Below are 19,856 nucleotides of genomic sequence, written 5' to 3'. Positions count from 1 at the left end.
TCTTTCTGTTTTGGCTGCATATAGGCAGCTTACAGCAGGCCCATAAAACAGATAGGGACTTCTCTTCCGTGTATGGGTCGTTCAGGTGGGTGTCTAGGGTATAGGGTTGTGGACCGTTCCATCATGATAGGACAACCATTTCCTTCCTCACTCACTTAACGCCACACTTTTCCAAACACCAAAAACACACACCACATCTTCCATCACAATACATCCACAAATACCTACATACTGTGCCTTCTATGTCTTCTGTTTGCTGTATTTTTATTTCCACCATGTTGATTGAGTACTTTTGTGTTACAATTAGCTATATTTGAAGATGTGTTATTTCACCAGTTATCCTTTCTTCTAATGCCGTCTTATCCATTTATAAAATACTATAAATGGAAAATGGAATACTAATTATCTTACAACATTCCCTATCTTGAAAGGTACAGTGTAGTTGTACTTTATTTAACAATTATTTTATTTTATTGCTTTTCCATCTATTTTTTGTTATTATTACAATCCCTACCGTGGCTAGTATTGGGTGTTCCATTATTCGACTCCTCTATGAGTAATTTGTAAGTATACGCTATCTTCAACCGGTCCGAAGGGAACGAAGATGGCTGTAGCTCAAAAATAAGGGAGAGGAACTCTGGAGCTCTGTCAGAGTGACCATCGGGTTCTTGGTCTCCTCACTGACCAAGGCCCTTCTCCCCCGATTGCTCAGTTTGGCTGGGCGGCCAGCTCTAGGAAGAGTCTTGGTGGTTCAAAACTTCTTCCATTTAAGAATAATGGAGGCAACTGTGTTCTTGGGGACCTTCAATGCTGCAGAAATGTTTTGGTACCCTTCCCTGTAACTCAACACAGTCCTGTCTCTGAGCTCTACGGACAATTCCTTCGACCTCATGGCTTGCTTTTTGCTCTGACATGCATTGTCAATTGTGGGACCTTTATATAGACAGGTGTGTGCCTTTCCAAATCATGTCCAATCAATTGAATTTACCACAGGTAGACTCCAATCAAGTTGTAGAAACATCTCAAGGATGAGAAATGGAAACAGAATGCACCTGAGCTCAATTTCACAGGGATGGAGGGCCTTGCGGTCATGGATGGAGCACTTCCCGTACCAGAACATGATGCAACCGGTCAGGTCAATCTCGGTGCTGCAAAGGTAGTATTTGGAGAGTACTTAGGGTGGCATCATGAATTTCTTCAGCCGTCTTTGGAAGTACCCTCTTGACAAGAGTGGTGGTTTTGTTGGTCCGTGACAAGTCCTTGGTGATGTGGACACAGAGGAACTTAAAACTGCTGACTATCTACTGCAGCCCTGTTGATATGGATTGGGGCATGTTCCCTCCTCTGCTAACATATTTCTGAAGTGGCAAGTGGAGGCATAACCAACCATGTAACACGTATTAATTAATGTATCCACTCATATTCAACAGGACACAGAGATGTTTGTACTATAAACATAATCACAACATAATCATTTTATAGGTGAATGATTTCCACATATGGTTGACTCATTTCAATCAACACATTTAATGGCTCAATAGCTTTATAGAAATGTCACTCTGTGTTAAACAAACACCACTACTAAAGTTTATGAAAACAATACTGGATATATAAATTGTCACCCATAACAAAGCAGGGCTATTTTTCTTGTGTGATATACACTGCTCAAAAAAATAAAGGGAACACTTAAACAACACAATGTAACTCCAAGTCAATCACACTTCTGTGAAATCAAACTGTCCACTTAGGAAGCAACACTGATTGACAATAAATTTCACATGCTGTTGTGCAAATGGAATAGACAAAAGGTGGAAATTATAGGCAATTAGCAAGACAACCCCAATAAAGGAGTGGTTCTGCAGGTGGTGACCACAGACCACTTCTCAGTTCCTATGCTTCCTGGCTGATGTTTTGGTCACTTTTTATTTTATTTCACCTTTATTTAACCAGGTAGGCAAATTGAGAACACGTTCTCATTTACAATTGTGACCTGGCCAAGATAAAGCAAAGCAGTTCGACACATACAACAACACATAGTTACACATGGAGTAAAACAAACATACAGTCAATAATACAGTGAAAAATAAGTCTATATACAATGTGAGCAAGTGAGGTGAGATAAGGGAGGTGAAGGCAAACAAAATATATATATCAATAAATAAAAATATAAAAAGGCCATGGTGGCGAAGTAAATACAATATAGCAAGTAAAAAAATATATATATATATTAAAAAAAAAAAAACACTGGAATGGTTGGTTTGCAGTGGAAGAAAGTGGAAAGTAGAGATAGAAATAATGGGGTGCAAAGGAGCAAAATAAATAAATAAATACAGTAGGTAAAGAGGTAGTTGTTTGGGCTAAATTATAGATGGGCTATGTACAGGTGCAGTAATCTATGAGCTGCTCTGACAGCTGGTGCTTAAAGCTAGTGAGGGAGATAAGTGTTTCCAGTTTCAGAGATTTTTGTAGTTCGTTCCAGTCATTGGCAGCAGAGAACTGGAAGGAGAGGCGGCCAAAGGAAGAATTGGTTTTGGGGGTGACCAGAGAGATATACCTGCTGGAGCGCGTGCTACAGGTAGGTGCTGCTATGGTGACCAGCGAGCTGAGATAAGGGGGGACTTTACCTAGCAGGGTCTTGTAGATGACCTGGAGCCAGTGGGTTTGGCGACGAGTATGAAGCGAGGGCCAGCCAACGAGAGTGTACAGGTCGCAGTGGTGGGTAGTATATGGGGCTTTGGTGACAAAACGGATGGCACTGTGATAGACTGCATCCAATTTATTGAGTAGGGTTTTGGAGGCTATTTTGTAAATGACATCACCGAAGTCGAGGATTGGTAGGATGGTCAGTTTTACAAGGGTATGTTTGGCAGCATGAGTGAAGGATGCTTTGTTGCGGAATAGGAAGCCAATTCTAGATTTAACTTTGGATTGGAGATGTTTGATGTGAGTCTGGAAGGAGAGTTTACAGTCTAACCAGACACCTAGGTATTTGTAGTTGTCCACATATTCTAAGTCAGAGCCGTCCAGAGTAGTGATGTTGGACAGGCGGGCAGGTGCAGGCAGCGATCGGTTGAAGAGCATGCATTTAGTTTTACTTGTATTTAAGAGCAATTGGAGGCCACGGAAGGAGAGTTGTATGGCATTGAAGCTCGCCTGGAGGGTTGTTAACACAGTGTCAAAAGAAGGGCCAGAAGTATACAGAATAGTGTCGTCTGCGTAGAGGTGGATCAGAGAATCACCAGCAGCAAGAGCGACATCATTGATGTATACAGAGAAGAGAGTCGGTCCAAGAATTGAACCCTGTGGCACCCCCATAGAGACTGCCAGAGGCCCGGACAACAGACCCTCCGATTTGACACACTGAACTCGATCAGAGAAGTAGTTGGTGAACCAGGCGAGGCAATCATTAGAGAAACCAAGGAGGTGCCAGTTGGATAACTCCCTCGGGCAGATAACACGTCGGCAGTCAGTCGTGAAGGCCCGGTGGGGCTCCATATCTGCAGCAAAAAAAAAAAAAACGGGTCCGGATAGGTGACTGTAGCCCAGGAATGGCTGATGGAACTCCTCAGCTGGCTAGCTCCGGAATAATTTAAGTTTGCTCCGGGATCGACGTAAGCCAATAGTCACACGGTTTGCAGCTAGCTAGCTGCGAAATCAAGGTGCAAATGTCCAGAGCCTGCGGCTGAAATCCGGGGAAACTGAGAGAAAAAAAAAGGCCCGGTATGCTCCGGTCCGAGTCGCGTTGCACAAAAGTGCCGGTAGATTATCGAGCTAAAGGAATAGCTGATGACCACAAAACGTGGGCAGCTGAAACACCAACGCTAGCCAGCAAACCGGCTAACTTCTGGGCAGCTTCAGATTAGCTTTCGGCTAGCTTCTGGTTAGCTTTCTGGCTAGCTTCTGATTAGCCCCTGGCTAGCTTCCACTGTGGATTTTCAGATTTGAGGTAAATAACACTTTTTTTTTGTAATTGGTGAGGCGGGTTGCAGGAAAGCTTTTGCAGGAAAGCTTTTGTAGTTGAGTTCTTGGATAATAAAATATATAAAAGATATGCGAAGAAGGTGTAAATATATATATATACAGGACAAGACAGTACGAGGACAAAAATGACGTCTGAACTGCTAAGCCATCTTGGAACGAATCTTGGAACTTTTGAATGCTGGCGGTGCTTTCACTCTAGTGGTAGCATGAGACGGAGTCTACAACCCACACAAGTGGCTCAGGTAGTGCAGCTCATCCAGGATGGCACATCAATGCGAGCTGTGGCAAGAAGGTTTGCTGTGTCTGTCAGCGTAGTGTCCAGAGCATGGAGGCGCTACCAGGAGACAGGCCAGTACATCAGGAGACGTGGAGGAGGCCGTAGGAGGGCAACAACCCAGCAGCAGGACCGCTACCTCCGCCTTTGTGCAAGGAGGAGCACTGCCAGAGCCCTGCAAAATGACCTCCAGCAGGCCACAAATGTGCATGTGTCTGCTCAAACGGTCAGAAACAGACTCCATGAGGGTGGTTTGAGGGCCCGACGTCCACAGGTGGGGGTTGTGCTTACAGCCCAATACCGTGCAGGACGTTTGGCATTTGCCAGAGAACACCAAGATTGGCAAATTTGCCACTTGCGCCCTGTGCTCTTCACAGATGAAAGCAGGTTCACACGCACATGTGACAGACGTGACAGAGTCTGGAGACGCCGTGGAGAACGTTCTGCTGCCTGCAACATCCTCCAGCATGACCGGTTTGGCGGTGGGTCAGTCATGGTATGGGGTGGCATTTCTTTGGGGGGCCGCACAGCCCTCCATGTGCTCGCCAGAGGTAGCCTGACTGCCATTAGGTACCGAGATGAGATCCTCAGACCCCTTGTGAGATCATATGCTGGTGCGGTTGGCCCTGGGTTCCTTCTAATGCAAGACAATAATAGACCTCATGTGGCTGGAGTGTGTCAGCAGTTCCTGCAAGAGGAAGACATTGATGCTATGGACTGGCCCTCCCGTTCCCCAGACCTGAATCCAATTGAGCACATCTGGGACATCATGTCTCGCTCCATCCACCAACGCCACGTTGCACCACAGACTGTCCAGGAGTTGGCGGATGCTTTAGTCCAGGTCTGGGAGGAGATCCCTCAGGAGACCATCCTCCACCTCATCAGGAGCATGCCCAGGCGTTGTAGGGAGGTCATACACACTACTGAGCCTCATTTTGACTTGTTCTAAGGACATTACATCAAAGTTGGATCAGCCTGTAGTGTTGTTTTCCACTTTAATTTTGAGTGTGACTCCAAATCCAGACCTCCATGGGTTGATAAATTTGATTTCCATTGATAATTTTTGTGTGATTTTGTTGTCAGCACATTCAACTATGTAAAGAAAAAAGTATTTAATAAGAATATTTCATTCATTCAGATCTAGGATGTGTTATTTTAGTGTTCCCTTTATTTTTTTGAGCAGTGTATTTGTTTTTAGATCATCTGACTTACTGCCAGGTTCTCAATTCGATTTTCATGGTTCTATGTGTGTAAATACATAATGAGGTTTAACCCTCATGTTGGGTTTGTTTCATGTTATTAATTATGTGTTCCCGGTCCAAAATGACCGCCCCATTCGATCTGATTTTAAATACATAATAATACATATATTATCACCTAATGTTGTGTTAGATATTTTTATCAACTTAAGTTCTTGTGAACATTCCAAGTTGTGAACTTCAATTTGCTATTTATGACCTGTAGGCCTCATTGACCTGAGCTCATACAACTTGTTTTTGAGTAAAACAACAGGAGGATTAAAGAACTGTCTGTTCTACATTTGAGTGCTATTTGTGCTGTGCATGTTGCCAGGCAACACAGTTAAATGAGACGAGCCCACGTTTTCCTAAAACAACCAATCAGAACACCTGCAACAAAGGGAGAATGATGCCATTTTTAGGTTTGTAGCTGCAATACGCATTGTACCTCCGTGCTGTGTTTGTTTATTACACTTGAAAAACAACGAACAATGGATAAAATGAGAGAGTGGCTTGGCCTGGAGAGTCAAAGAAATCTTCCCATGAAAAGGTATTTGATCAGAGCCATATCTTGCTATTTGTCAAGGCCTAACACTTGGCTAGTTAACCGACCTTTACGTAACGTCAACGTAGTTAATTTAGCTAGCACAAAGTGTACCTCTTTACGTTTATTCTGCCGATATCGTATCAGGACAGCAAAGTAACGTTAGTTATTTTTGTAATCATTGTATGTTAAATAAAGCTAACATCGTTAACCTTAGTTTAAGCTAGCCGACGTTCACCGCTGCTTAGGCTAGAGCCAGTTTGGTCCATGCAATATCCGCGTTTTCACTGGGCTAGCTAACGCGTTAGCTACCAGCTATGTTTTTGTGGTTGTCGTCAAAGAAACATTACACTAACGTTACATGGGTAACTTTAGGGAGTTGACTTGGTGTCAGGTTAGCTAGCTAAAGTGTTGTTTAGTTAGCCAACTCAAAAAGATTTGTCAAGCCAAATGGTTAGTTGTCATTTCGAGCTTAACAAATAATTAGCCCTTGGCCTGTAACGTTAGCTAGCCAGCCTATGCTATGTTTCGGAAATGACCAATTGCCCATTGGCGCACCTCTTAGACCTGGTTTCCCAAACTCGGCCCTTGGTGCACGTTTTGGTTTTTGCCGTAGCACTACACAACTGATTCAAATAGCCAACTCATCAAGCTTTGATTATTTGAATCAGCTGTGTAGTAGTGGTAGGGAAAACACCAAAACGCGGCCTCCATGAACGAGTTTGGGAAACCCTGGCTGCTTTCCAAACACTTAAAGACATCCTATCCCCTCAGCCCTCAAATTAAGTGGACACTTCTGACGATGACGAGTATACACTTGCGGGACAAGGAAAGGAAGGAAATATATATATGTATTTTTAGTTGTGTGTGTGTGTATATATACACACACAACTAAAAATACATATATATATTTCCTTCCTTTCCTTGTCCCGCAAGTGTATACTCGTCATCGTCAGAAGTGTCCACTTAATTTGAGGGCTGAGGGGATAGGATGTCTTGTGTATATATACACACAAAGGACATTTGGGCTAGGGGGTACAATACCACATTACACAAGGACTTTAATTAAGACAAAAAAAAGGTTATTTACCCGATTTGCTTTTCAAAAGTGTCTAGAAATGCCAATGTTTTGTGCTCTTGTAGGAAGCAACATTCCCCCAATGCTGACTACAAATTATTTATAACTAGGCTATTACCTCACTAACAAAGGATATGTACAAATGTGCACACGTTACTACGTGTAGCTTTCGCTTTGATCTCAAAACAAGCATGACCGCTCATGCTGTATAAAGTCCAGTTCAAAGTGAATGGCACAGCCTACTGTAGCTCTGATTGTTATGGCGCACCGGTCTGTGCAGAGTACGGACCTGAGTGGTGTCTGAGTGGTGTCTGTCAATGCAATAGAATCCTACTCTGATGCGTTCTGCCCACAACAAAATCTCTTGCATAGTTTGTTTTGGTATGTTGCATTGAAAGTGGCTAATATTGCATCACAATTACCGCAGTGAAGGGAAACGTTGAGAGTTTTAATTAACGGGGATAACTCTAGAAAGTTGAGTGAAAGTTCAATCTCGTGCTTCTCTGCGATATTTCTTCTGCACGGTAGTCACGGTGGAGCTGCGAGCCCACATGCAGCTTAGAGGGAACATTGCACACAGGTGTTCATGCTAGATAGCTAATTAATACAGGTGGTCCCTCTGTCTTCTGTCGGTCTTCTGGAAACAAGTGCTGTAACATGGATATATGGGCTTGTGGGAACTAACCCTAACCCTATAAAGTAGGGATGCACCGATATGACATTTTTGTCGATACCGATCTCCAATGTTTTCCTTGCCAAAAAACCTGACAAAGATACCGATAACCAATATTTTAAAAATGTGCGTTTTTTTTAAGCATTCTAGTACAGTTAAATAGTTGAAACAAAGTAACATATGTTCAGTTAGGAACAGATTTTTTAAATAACTTGTAAAATCAAACTTTCATTAAATCACACATGAAAGATACCAAATTAAAGCTACACCGGTTGTGAATCCAGCCAACATGTCAGAATTCAAATGGACTTTTCAGCGAAAGCATACGATGCTATTTTCTGAGCATAGCACCATAGTAAACAAAAGAGAGAAAACATTTCTACCCTGCAGGCACGACACAAAACGCAGAAATAAAAATATAATTCATGCCTTACCTTTGACGAGCTTCTGTTGTTGGCACTCCAATATGTCCCATAAACATCACAAATGGTCCTTTTGTTCGATTAATTCCGTCGATATATATCCAAAATGTCAATTTATTTGGCGCGTTTGATCCAGAAAAACACCGGTTCCAACTTGCTCAAACGTGACGACAAAATATCTCAAAGGTTACCTGTAAACTTTGCCAAAAAATGTCAATCTACTTTTGTAATACCACTTTAGGTATTTTTTAACGTTAATAATCGATAAAATTGAAGACGGGATGATATGTGTTCAATACAGGATTAAAACGAAATGTTGCATGCCTTCTGTTTGATTGAAGCGCATGTCCAGGACACCTGGAGTCCCTCAACTTCAAGATGGCCGTATTTCTTCATTACACAAAGGAATAACCTCAACCTATTTCTCATGACTGTTGACATCTAGTGGAAGCCGTAGGAACTGCAAGCAATTCGCTTAGAAATCTGGTTTCCCAATGAAAACTAATTGAAAAGACAGTGACCTCAAAACAAAAAAAATCTGAATGGTTTGTCCTCGGAGTTTCGCCTGTTAAATACGTTCTGTTATACTCACAGACATGATTCAAACAGTTTTAGAAACTTCAGAGTGTTTTCTATCCAAATCTACTAATAATATGCATATCTTATCTCCTGGGGATGAGTAACTGGCAGTTGAATTTGGGTATGCTTTTCATCCAAATGTGAAAATGCTGCCCTCTACCCTAGAGAAGTTAAGTTGGCTCTTCTTACTATCCAATCTTGACTGTATGGACAAACTTAAAAATGTTTTGAAAGAAATATTGGTTTAAACTAAAATTCAGTTAATCATTTTAGCTTCAACTGCTTGAAAAATTACTGTCTCTACGCTGTCAAACTGCTATAAATGGCACAACTTAAACTTTTCAAATGTGCGCAACTGACTTGACTAGTAAAATGCGAGCAAATTTACAACACAGCTCATCTTTCATTTAGAAATGTAAAAAAAATAAACAAGAACAAAACTGCTTTGTTTTAAATTAAAAGCTTGACCTATACCAGCCATGAATAAACAACAGAAAAGCCATAGGGCTTAGTCATTTTATCCCCAGTGACTCTAGATGGCTGGGTTACAATATGACTGCCCATTTACAATTTTAACGTTTGGGGGAGGTGTTTCTTCACAAAGAGGACCTGCTAGGCTTTGTCACCAGAGAGTCTGTTTCTTTTTTTGTCCACAATGTGTGAAGCTGCACTGAAAAGCTGCTCACTGTCCACACTAGTACAGGGAGCACCAAGATATTTGCGCACAGCTTTAGCTAGGATGGGGAAACGGTGCTTGTTACTTCTCCAGTATCCAAGTGAATCTTCATTCCTGGGAATAGAAGGTTGTGTCAGGTATGCTAGTATCTGAAAATAACGGGAAAGGGGGGGTTAGTATGTGTAACACAACATATTGCATTATTCTTGCATTCCAAAGTTGTATTAGGCATAGGTCTACATTGGCAAATGTTGGCCGACGTCGTAACAGAAAATGAAAATACAACGCGTATCTCTCTCTCTGAGACACACACACACACACACTGACATAAAAGTTTTGTTGGCATTTACATACAATTGAAGTCAAAGTTTACATACACATTTGTCAAATACATTTAAACTCAGTTTTTCACAATTCCTGATATTTAATCCTAGTAAAAATTCCCTGTCTTAGGTCAGTTAGGATCACCACTTTATTTTAAGAAGGTGAAATGTCAGAATAATAGTATAGTGAATTATTTATTTCAGCTTTTATTTATTTCATCACATTCCCAGTGGGTCAGAAGTTTACATACACTCAATTAGTATTTGGTAGCATTGCCTTTAAATTGTTTAACTTGGGTCAAACGCTTCCACAAGCTTCCCACAATAAGTTGGGTGAATTCTGGCCCATTCTTCCTGGGTGTAATTGAGTCAGGTTTGTGGGCCTCCTTGCTCATACAAGCTTTTTCAGTTCTACCCACAAATTATCTATAGGTTTGAGGTCAGGGCTTTGTGAGGGCCACTCCAATACCTTGACTTTGTTGTCCTTAAGCCATTTTGCCACAACTATGGAAGTATTCTTGGGGTCAATGTCCATATGGATGACCCATTTGTGACCAAGCTTTAACTTCCTGACTGATGTCTTGAGATGTTGCTTCAATATATCCACATAATTTTCCTCCCTCATGAAGTCATCTATTTTGTAAAGTGCACCAGTCCCCCCTCCAGCAAAGCACCCCCACAACATGATGCTGCCACCCCTGTGCTTCACGGTTGAGATGGTGTTCTTCGGCTTGCAAGCGTCCCTCTTTTTCCTCCAAATATAATGATGGTCATTATGGCCAAACAGTTCTATTTTTGTTTCATCAGACCAGAGGACATTTCTCCAAAAAGTACGATCTTTGTCCCCATGTGCAGTTGCAAACCGTAGTCTGGCTTTTTTTATGGCGGTTTTGGAGCAGTGGCTTCTTCCTTGCTGAGCGGCCTTTCAGGTTATGTCGATATAGGACTCGTTTTACTGTGGATATAGATACTTTTGTACCCGTTTCCTCCAGCATCTTCACAAGGTCCTTTGCTGTTATTCTGGGATTGATTTGCACTTTTCGCACCACAGTACGTTCATCTCTAGGAGACAGAACGCATCTCCTTCCTGAGCGGTATGACGGCTACGTGGGCCCATGGTGTTTATACTTACTTACTATTGTTTGTACAGATGAACTTGGTACCTTCAGGTGTTTGGAAATTGCTCCCAATGATGAACCAGTCTTGTGGAGGTCTGAAATTGTTTTTCTGAGGTCTTGGCTGATTTCTTTTGATTTTCCCATGATGTCAAGCAAAGAGGGACTGTATTTCAAGGTAGGCCTTGAAATACATCCACAGACAAGTTTTAATGACTCCAACCTAAGTGTATGTAAACTTCCGACTTCAACTCTGTCCCCATTACCAGTAAAACAATCAAAACCTATTTATTTCACTTACTTGCTGTGCTGTTTCGTTCGTCAAGCAGTGAAGTTTCAACTCTGTCTGTCTCTTCTGTCGTGGGTCCTCTTCCTCGGTGCGCACTGTCCGTTTCCATCTTGTCCAGCTGTGTCTAACATTTCACGTAAACCCTGTTTCTTGTCTGCATCGAAGTAGCTATCCTTGTACTTAGCATCGAGCATGGTGGCGACACAGTAAAGAGGCTCAGAGAGAATGCTACCGAATCGCTTGTTCACAGCCTCTAGTAGAGTACTTCTGCAATCTGTGTCGGCAGTTTTGTTGAGCAGGCGTTTCAGTGCCATAAGAGGGCACCACGTCTGCTGCAGACGCAGTTGTTCGAATGGAGCTAGGAGTGTGTTCATGTTTTCAATGAGTCCACTAGTTTGTACTGATTATTGCACGTGACTCATAGTCGGCTGTGTACCTGCCAAGCACTCGTATTTGTTCCAGCAGGTTCTCCATCATGTAAAAAGTACTGTTCCATCGGGTGGAAACGTCTTGCTTAAGCCTTTTTGTTTTCACTCCAAGCTGCTCCTGTATTGCTTGCAGGCGGCTGTATGCTAGCTGTGAGTGTTTAAAATGACCCACTATCTCCCTACTTGTTGCCACTGTCAGATATGCTGCGTTGGGCCAAAACACCTTCGTTCACAGCCAGTTGCAGCGTGTGTGCCATGCATGGCAAACTGGCGACTCCGCATTCTTCCGAAGTCTTTGTCATGTTACGTGCATTATCACGTAGCACAGCATGTACTTTGTTCTTGGGGATTTTCCAAGTTTCAAACATGTTCTCAAATGGCAGCAGCAGTATGAGAACCAGCACAGTCTTGAGCATGCAATACGGCTTTCCTCAGTACGAAATCCTCGTCTAACCACTGTGCTGTCAGACTCCGCATGCTCATGGGACTGACATTGCTGGTCCAAATGTCAGTTGTGAAGCTAATAGCAGTGACGCCCATAGCAAGTAGCTCATGGATGTGCGTTTCAACAATACTTTGTAACTCCGGTAGGGAAACATCTGAAAAATATTGCCTACTTGGTAGTGTGTACCGGGGCTTGAGGTGCTCGACCAGTCGGCGAAAGCCAACATCATCCATGACAGAACGGTTGATTGTCAAGGGAAATGAATTCCATTATCTTTGTGTTAATGAATTTCGCCTTTGAGTTGTCTCGCTGAAATGTTCTTACTCTTTCAAATGACTGCTGGACTTGAACTTGTTTAGTTGTTGGAAGTGTGCGCTTAGTTTTTTTCTGATTTTGTTCTAAGTAGTCGCTGAACGTCTGGGGGGATGCACTTTCAAATTAGTAATTAGGTTTGTGGTATTAAAAGATTTCACTTTCTCCGGTCCATGGGAAATAATAGCCGCACAAACGTTGCATATGGTCTTTTTGTTATCTTCCTTTGAAACTTCAAAATAGATCCACACAGCAGACATTGTGGGCTAGGTTAGGAATGCTGTATTTTTCGTGGCGTCATTACCTCATCTAGCTATGTTATACAGGTATGCACGTCAGCTTTGACATCGGTTTTGCACATCGGTGTTAAACTATACATAGAGCCGATGCCGATGTTAGCATTTTTTGCTAATATCGGCCGATTACGATATGCTTACCGACTCTATCGTGCATCCCTACTATAAAGGTGTGTGTCATTTCAACGTTCTGTTTATTTGTAAATTGTTTCTCACTGATATGAAAGATAAGGTCCTTTATGCTTCCAAAACCGTACCGCAAGCAATACGTGTTACTGTTCAGACGGAGTGCCTGGGCTCTGAAACTCCCCCATACAGAAGATGTCTTCTTCACCATGATTCTTCTGTAATTTAATGGAACTGAGAGTCATGATCAAGGGCTAAGTGGTTGTATGACATCAAAATGTGGTCCCCAACCGGCTGGTGCTGTGCTGAACACCAGATTTGGTTTCGAAAGGGCAGGGTTCCAAAGATGTTTGGGTCTGGTGCTGACACCTTAGAAGAAACCTCTAGATAGTTTTCTCTGCCCCTAACAGTCTAAGAGGGTATAGTGTATGCGCTGCATTCGAATGATGAGCACTACAGTGATCAGAACTTGAAAGGATTGCAACAGTGAGGACAGACCGAGAATGCAGGAGCATAGTACACACAGAAGTATGGGATATTCATCTCAACATTCCCAGAAGGAATGTAGAATGATGGAACATAGAGAATATCGTTCCAGAGATAGTAGTAACCAAAATCAACAGACTCAAAAAGGTAAGATTGGAGCTTGGGTAGCATGCATTTTCACTAGCCTATCATGGTTCTATGGATTTCATTAGCTGGGAAACTCTAGATAGGAGGCTGAGTCTTCTGGGAATATTGATACCTAGCTGGTAAACCTTATTTGACTCTGGGTACCCTGCTATGGATTATATAGGGAATAGGGATTGTTTGGTGACAGGTCTTGACTTTGTGTTGGTGGGTGCAGGACAGTTGTGGTCTGCCTGTCTATTATTTGGCCTGGGGAAAACACTCCCTGGCTTGATGCCTCTGAGTTATATGCTTATGTATAATGAAAATACGTGGCATGCAGTGATCATATAATTTTGGACTGACGAGCAGTGGTGGAAAAATTACAGAATTGTAATACTTGAGTTAAAGTAAAGATACCTTTAATAGAAAATTAGTCAAAGTAAAACTCACCCGGTAAAATACTACTTGAGTAAGTCTAAAAGTATTTGGGTTTAAATATACTTAAGTATCAAACGTAAATGGAATTGCTAAAATATACTAAAAGTATAAATCATTTCAAACTCCTTATATAAAGCAACTCATGTTTTTTATTTTATTTTTACGAATAGCCAGGGGCATGCTCCAACACTCAGACATCATTTACAAACAAAGCATGTGTTTAGTGAGTCCGTCAGATCAGAGGCAGAGGGATGACCAGGGATGTACTCTTGATAAGTGTGTGAATTAGACCATTTTCCTGTCCTGCTAAGCATTCAAAAGGGCACGAGTACTTTTGGGTGTCAGGGAAAATGTATAAAGTACATTATTTTCTTTAGGAATATAGTGAAATAAAAGTAAAAGTTGTCAACAATATAAATAGTAAAGTACAGACACCCTAAAAAACTACGTAAGTAGTACTTTCAAGTATTTTTTAAAAACTTAAGTACTCTTTACCACTGCAGACAAGAATGTTATTCCTGCATAGAGAGGGGTCTTAGAAGATCATTAGTCTGGGCACCAGTCAAATGGACTTTGTGTAGCCTGGTGGGCCGCCAGATAATCTTCTGTTCAGTGGCCCCCTTAGGTTAATCACTCATCTCTCGCACTGACTGCGGTCAACAGTTTCCAAATTTACCATGCAAAACGCATGCCTCTCGCTCCCTCATGGGCTGCAGACAAGAGTGCTACTGAACAACACATTTCTAAGCTGCATCTTTCTACCTCTTTGTCTCTGCAGAAGCTGAGAATGCCAAGCGGGGACTTCAAGGAGGACAGGCTTACGACATCAGCTCAATCCACCCCTTGTGGCACCCCTTCTGTCACCCCCTGTGTTACCCCCAGCATCAGCCCCCACTCATCACCGATACCCAACCGCAGGTATGCATCAAATGGCTATTTTTAGCTATTTTGGAATAGATCCTGTAGTAGAATAGACGTCCACTCCCCTCTGAATGAGCACTAGATTCAAATATGAGTAATATTTTCAGATGGCACATTAGGTTCAATTGTTCCATGTCTCTAATAGCTTTGTTGTGTGTGGACATGCAGGAGCTGGTTCAACAGCCAGAGTCTTGCACCATTTCTCGCTTCCACAGAACTCAGTAGTCCTAACCTCAGCCCTGAAATGGGAGGCAACGAGGGAGGAGGTGGAGCGGGAGGGGAGAGGTGGAGCTTATTTGGAACTTCTCGCCCGGTAGTACAGAAGTCCACTACTGACCCCGGTTCAGAAACCAACACAGGTGAGAAATCAGTCCCTCAGGAGTTGTTGGCCGAGCTTTCTTTGTAAAAAAAAAAAAAAAAAAAAAGTGAGAAGGGTCTAAGAATAGACTTTGTGTTCCCAAGAGAGAATGTGTTAATAATAGTATTCTATAGTCATGGTCAAGTCAGCATTTCGGATTCTAAAAAATAACTTAAAATGTAATGGACGCTGCATTTTTTTTGCTTGGCTGATGCTATACCTTTTTGTCAGGTGCGTTAACATCCTTGTCTCCTCTGCTCTTCCTCAGGCTTCACACTAAAGTCATACTTTGGCGTGCAGAAGTCTACCACCATGGAGGAAATCAAGACCCAGGTCAACCTCATGGTGGATGACCCTGCCAAGTTCAACCCCCCCAAGATCGAGATCAGCAGCATCGAGGGCAACAGACCCCTCCAGACCCGCCCACACAAACTTAAACCCCGGGACATGAACGTCCTGACACCATCTGGATTCTGATACCCTTGCCTCCCTGTTGGCCAATAGCAGGTCTACTACCCTCTTCTGTCTCCTAAGCCTCCTCAGCTTCTGTGGAACACCGAGATGGAAAAGATGGAGGACGAGCTACAGAACTATATCCCCATATTCCCTGAACCCTGATGTTTTATATGACCCTATGCCTGCTCCCCCCACTTCTCCTCAATTAATGCACCAAACGGGGCATTTCCATCCACCTCCATCCGCCTCAAGAGGGTCACTTCTTTGGAGGGGTGCTTTGTCATACGATGCCCTGTTGTCGTCTGCTTCTCAGTGATGTCTTGAGATAGAAATTGTGGTTTTGATGTCTCATGAGTCCCCTGCTTTGGCGAAAACCCCCAAGCTCATTATATCTAACTCACTTTCACTTAAAGCACTGTACAGTACCCAGCCAGTGTCATTTCACTCAACTATACTCAATCGCCTCTGATGCTTTAGTTTTTTTAAACAAATTTAACTGAGTGTGGTTTTACTGATGTTGTGCCTAAGCCTGCTTCTGGCATCTTGGTCACATCAGTTGACATTTTTTTTTTATAATTTTTTTTTTTATATAAAGATGAGTGGTTACTGCTAACCAGGATTATTTGTATTTGTTTTTCTTCATAACATCCAGATATTGTTTGTTATTAGTATTTAAGTGTCATGATATTTGTCATACCAGTCTGTAATGCTTTAAGAATATATTGATATGAAGTACAATGCTTTGAAATTGTCATTTTAAAAGCTTTTTTATATGGACTATTATTTTAGAATGAATACTGTTTTGTTTTTGCAAGATGTTCCAAGATGAATTCCAATAACTATAGCTTGGTCCACTGATTTTGGCTGTAAATAATTTCAACACTAACAAAAGTATTCCAATGTTTCTGGTTAATTATTTATCTTAATTGCTAACTTTAAAGGGCCGGCTCCCCCCATATGAAAGCCACTTACATTTTTGACTGGTACTCTGTGTTTATGATCCAGCTTTCGTCTAAGAATTAAATGGTGTTTTGGGATGGGGTTACTAGCTTGTGTATTATAACATCCCACATTAGATTTTTTATTGTCACATACACCAGATAGGTGCAGGTAAATGTGTTGTTTTACAGGGTCAGCCATAGTACGTTACCCCAGGAGCAAGTTAGGTTTAAGTGGCTTGCTCAAGGGCACATTGGCAGATGTTTCACCTTGTCAGTTCGGATATTCGAACCAGCGACCTTTCGGTTAATGGCCCAACCGCTAGGATACCTGCCCCCATTAGAAAACACTGTTGGGTTAAAAATAAAAGTTGTGAAAATGTTGCTGATTTGACCATTACATCTTATGGACACTAGATGGCACAAGAAGCTCTGAGGGTGAAATAAAGAGGACTCAAAAGATATTATTGTTGGTGACTCATTCATTTTTTACATTCAGTGTTTTTAACCGTGTTCGAGAGGATCAAAACTCTTATGTATCATGGGTAAATTGTGAATAATGAGTAGTGATTTGTAGATCAGGCAGTCACAATTTCCCCATGATCCATCAAGGTTTTGATGCTCTCGAACACGGCCATTGAATTTGTTACAATAGTTTAAAAGGATTCTGTATTGCCAGCACATTCTAAAGGCAAAATCAACGATAGCACTCAACCAACGTTCCCTCTAATTTCTTTTGCCACTACAAATTTCAGGTCTGCTGAGCGCAAACCTGAATGTTGTAAAAATTCTGTGCAACTTCTAGTGTGCGTTTACTGTGAACACAGGCTGTACCTGCTTTAAGTTACAGTTTTAACAGTGACCATGTAGGCTACTGTGGCTATTTGATCATAATGTAGGCCAGCCAAACTCAGCTGGTGGTCCGAGTCCGGACCCAGAGAAGGGTCAATCCGGACCGGACAACATCGCACTTTTTTATATAAAAGTAAAATCATTTTTAGACAGCTTTTTAAAAAATCTCTTTCTCTCTCGACGCAACGCCCACCTCTACTAGTGCACCTTCTAATCCAATCACGTGGATATATGCAAATACAAGAGGCGGCGTCTTACCCAATCACATCAATCCAAATATCCTATGCGGAACCTTGCAATTTTTTAAACATTTTTAAATATATTTTTTAATAACAACAAATCAATACAGGAAGTACATGTGGGAACACAAGTATATATAAATAATATACAAAGGACAATTGGGCAAGGGGGTACAATATCACATTACACAAGGACCTTAAGGGACATACAGTGGGGCAAAAAAGTATTTAGTCAGCCACCAATTGTGCAAGTTCTCCCACTTAAAAAGATGAGAGAGGCCTGTAATTTTCATCATTGGTACACTTCGACTATGACAGACAAAATGAGAAAAAAAAATCCTGAAAATCACATTGTAGGATTTTTAATGAATTTATTTGCAAATTATGGTGGAAAATAAGTATTTGGTCACCTACAAACAAGCAAGATTTCTGGCTCTCACAGACCTGTAACTTTTTCTTTAAGAGGCTCCTCTGTCCTCCACTCGTTACCTGTATTAATGGCACCTGTTTGAACTTGTTATCAGTATAAAAGACACCTGTCCACAACCTCAAACAGTCACACTACAAACTCCACTATGGCCAAGACCAAAGATTGGAGGTTTACCTGTGGATGTATTTCAAGGCCTACCTTCAAACTCAGTGTCTCTTTGCTTGACATCATGGCAAAATCAAAAGAAATCAGCCAAGACCTCAGAAAAACAATTGTAGACCTCCACAAGTCTGGTTCATCCTTGGGAGCAATTTCCAAACATCTGAAGGTACCACGTTCATCTGTACAAACAATAGTACGCAACTATAAACACCATGGGACCACGCAGCCGTCATACCACTCAGGAAGGAGACGTGTTCCGTCTCCTTGAGATGATTGTACTTTGGTGAGAAAAGTGCAGAACAACAGCACCTTGTGAAGATGCTGGAGGAAACAGGTACAAAAGTATCTATATCCACAGTAAAACGAGTCCTATATCGACATAACCTGAAAGGCCGCTCAGCAAGGAAGAAGCCACTGCTCCAAAACTGCCATAAAAAAGCCAGACTACGGTTTGCAACTGCACATGGGGACAAAGATCGTACTTTTTGGAGAAATGTCCTCTGGTCTGATGAAACAAAAATAGTTTGGCCATAATGACCATCGTTATGTTTGGAGGAAAAAGGGGGAGGCTTGCAAGCCGAAGAACATCATCCCAACCATGAAGCACAGGAGTGGCAGCATCATGTTGTGGTGGTGCTTTGCTGCAGGAGGGACTGGTGCACTTCACAAAATAGATTGCCTCATAAGGAAGGAAAATTATGTGGATATATTGAAGCAACATCTCAAGAAATCAGTCAGGGAGTTAAAGCTTGGGTCTTCCAAATGGACAATGACCCCAAGCATAATTCCAAAGTTGTGACAAAATGGCTTAAGGACAACAAAGTCAAGGTATTGGAGTGGAGATCACAAAACCCTGACCTCAATCCAATAGAACATTTGTGGGCAGAACTGAAAAAGCGTGTGCGAGCAAGGAGGCCTACAACCCTGACTCAGTTACACCAGCTCTGTCAGGAGGAATGGGCCAAAATTCACCCAACTTATTGTGGGAAGCTTGTGGAAGGCTACCCAAAACGTTTAACTCAAGTTAAACAATTTAAAGGCAATGCTACCAAATACTAATTGAGTGTGTGTAAACTTCTGACCCACTGGGAATGTGATGAAAGAAATAAAAGCTGAAATAAATCATTCTCTCTACTATTATTCTGACATTTCACATTCTTAAAAAAAAGTGGTGATCCTAACTGACCTAAGACAGGGAATGTTTATTAGGATTAAATGTCAGGAATTGTGAAAAACTGAGTTTAAATGTATTTGGCTAAGGTGTATGTAAACTTCTGACTTCAACTGTATGTCTCCCTCACTAACTTTAAGCATCAGCTGTCAGAGCAGCTTACCGATCACTGCACCTGTACACAGCCCATCTGTAAATAGCCCACCCAACTACCTCATCCCCATATTGTTATTTATTTTTGCTCTTTTGCACCCCAGTATCTCTACTTGCACATCATCATCTGCACATCTATCACTCCAGTTTTAATGCTACATTTTAATTATTTCACCACTATGGCCTATTTATTGCATTACCTCCGTAATCTTACTACATTAGCACACACTGTATATAGATTTTTCTGTTGTGTTATTGACTTATTGACTTTGTTTATCCCATGTGTAACTCTGTGTTGTTGTTTTTGTCGCACTGCTTGGCTTTATC

At 41.8% G+C, this 19,856-nt stretch overlaps 1 protein-coding gene across 2 annotated transcripts; it reads left to right on the top strand.

The window, feature by feature from the left end:
• Positions 1-5,801: 5,801 nt before the first annotated feature.
• On the top strand, positions 5,802-16,986 carry LOC139574110 (putative monooxygenase p33MONOX). 2 transcript variants are annotated; one of them, XM_071398295.1, is made up of 4 exons: positions 5,802-5,915; positions 14,628-14,767; positions 14,939-15,129; positions 15,397-16,986. In XM_071398295.1, exons 2-4 carry the CDS (start codon positions 14,637-14,639, stop codon positions 15,603-15,605), a joined length of 531 nt encoding a protein of 176 aa, XP_071254396.1. In that variant the 5' UTR covers positions 5,802-5,915; positions 14,628-14,636; the 3' UTR covers positions 15,606-16,986. The 2 variants fall into 2 exon arrangements, with proteins under 2 accessions (XP_071254396.1, XP_071254395.1); XM_071398294.1 differs by having other exon boundaries at positions 5,826-6,043.
• The last annotated feature ends 2,870 nt before the right edge of the window (positions 16,987-19,856 follow it).

The sequence above is a fragment of the Salvelinus alpinus genome, chromosome 4 (assembly GCF_045679555.1).
Source record: "Salvelinus alpinus chromosome 4, SLU_Salpinus.1, whole genome shotgun sequence".
Classification (NCBI taxonomy): Eukaryota; Metazoa; Chordata; class Actinopteri; order Salmoniformes; family Salmonidae; genus Salvelinus; species Salvelinus alpinus.
Note: the sequence above shows the minus strand (reverse complement) of the source record. Positions and strands in the feature narration are given on the sequence as shown.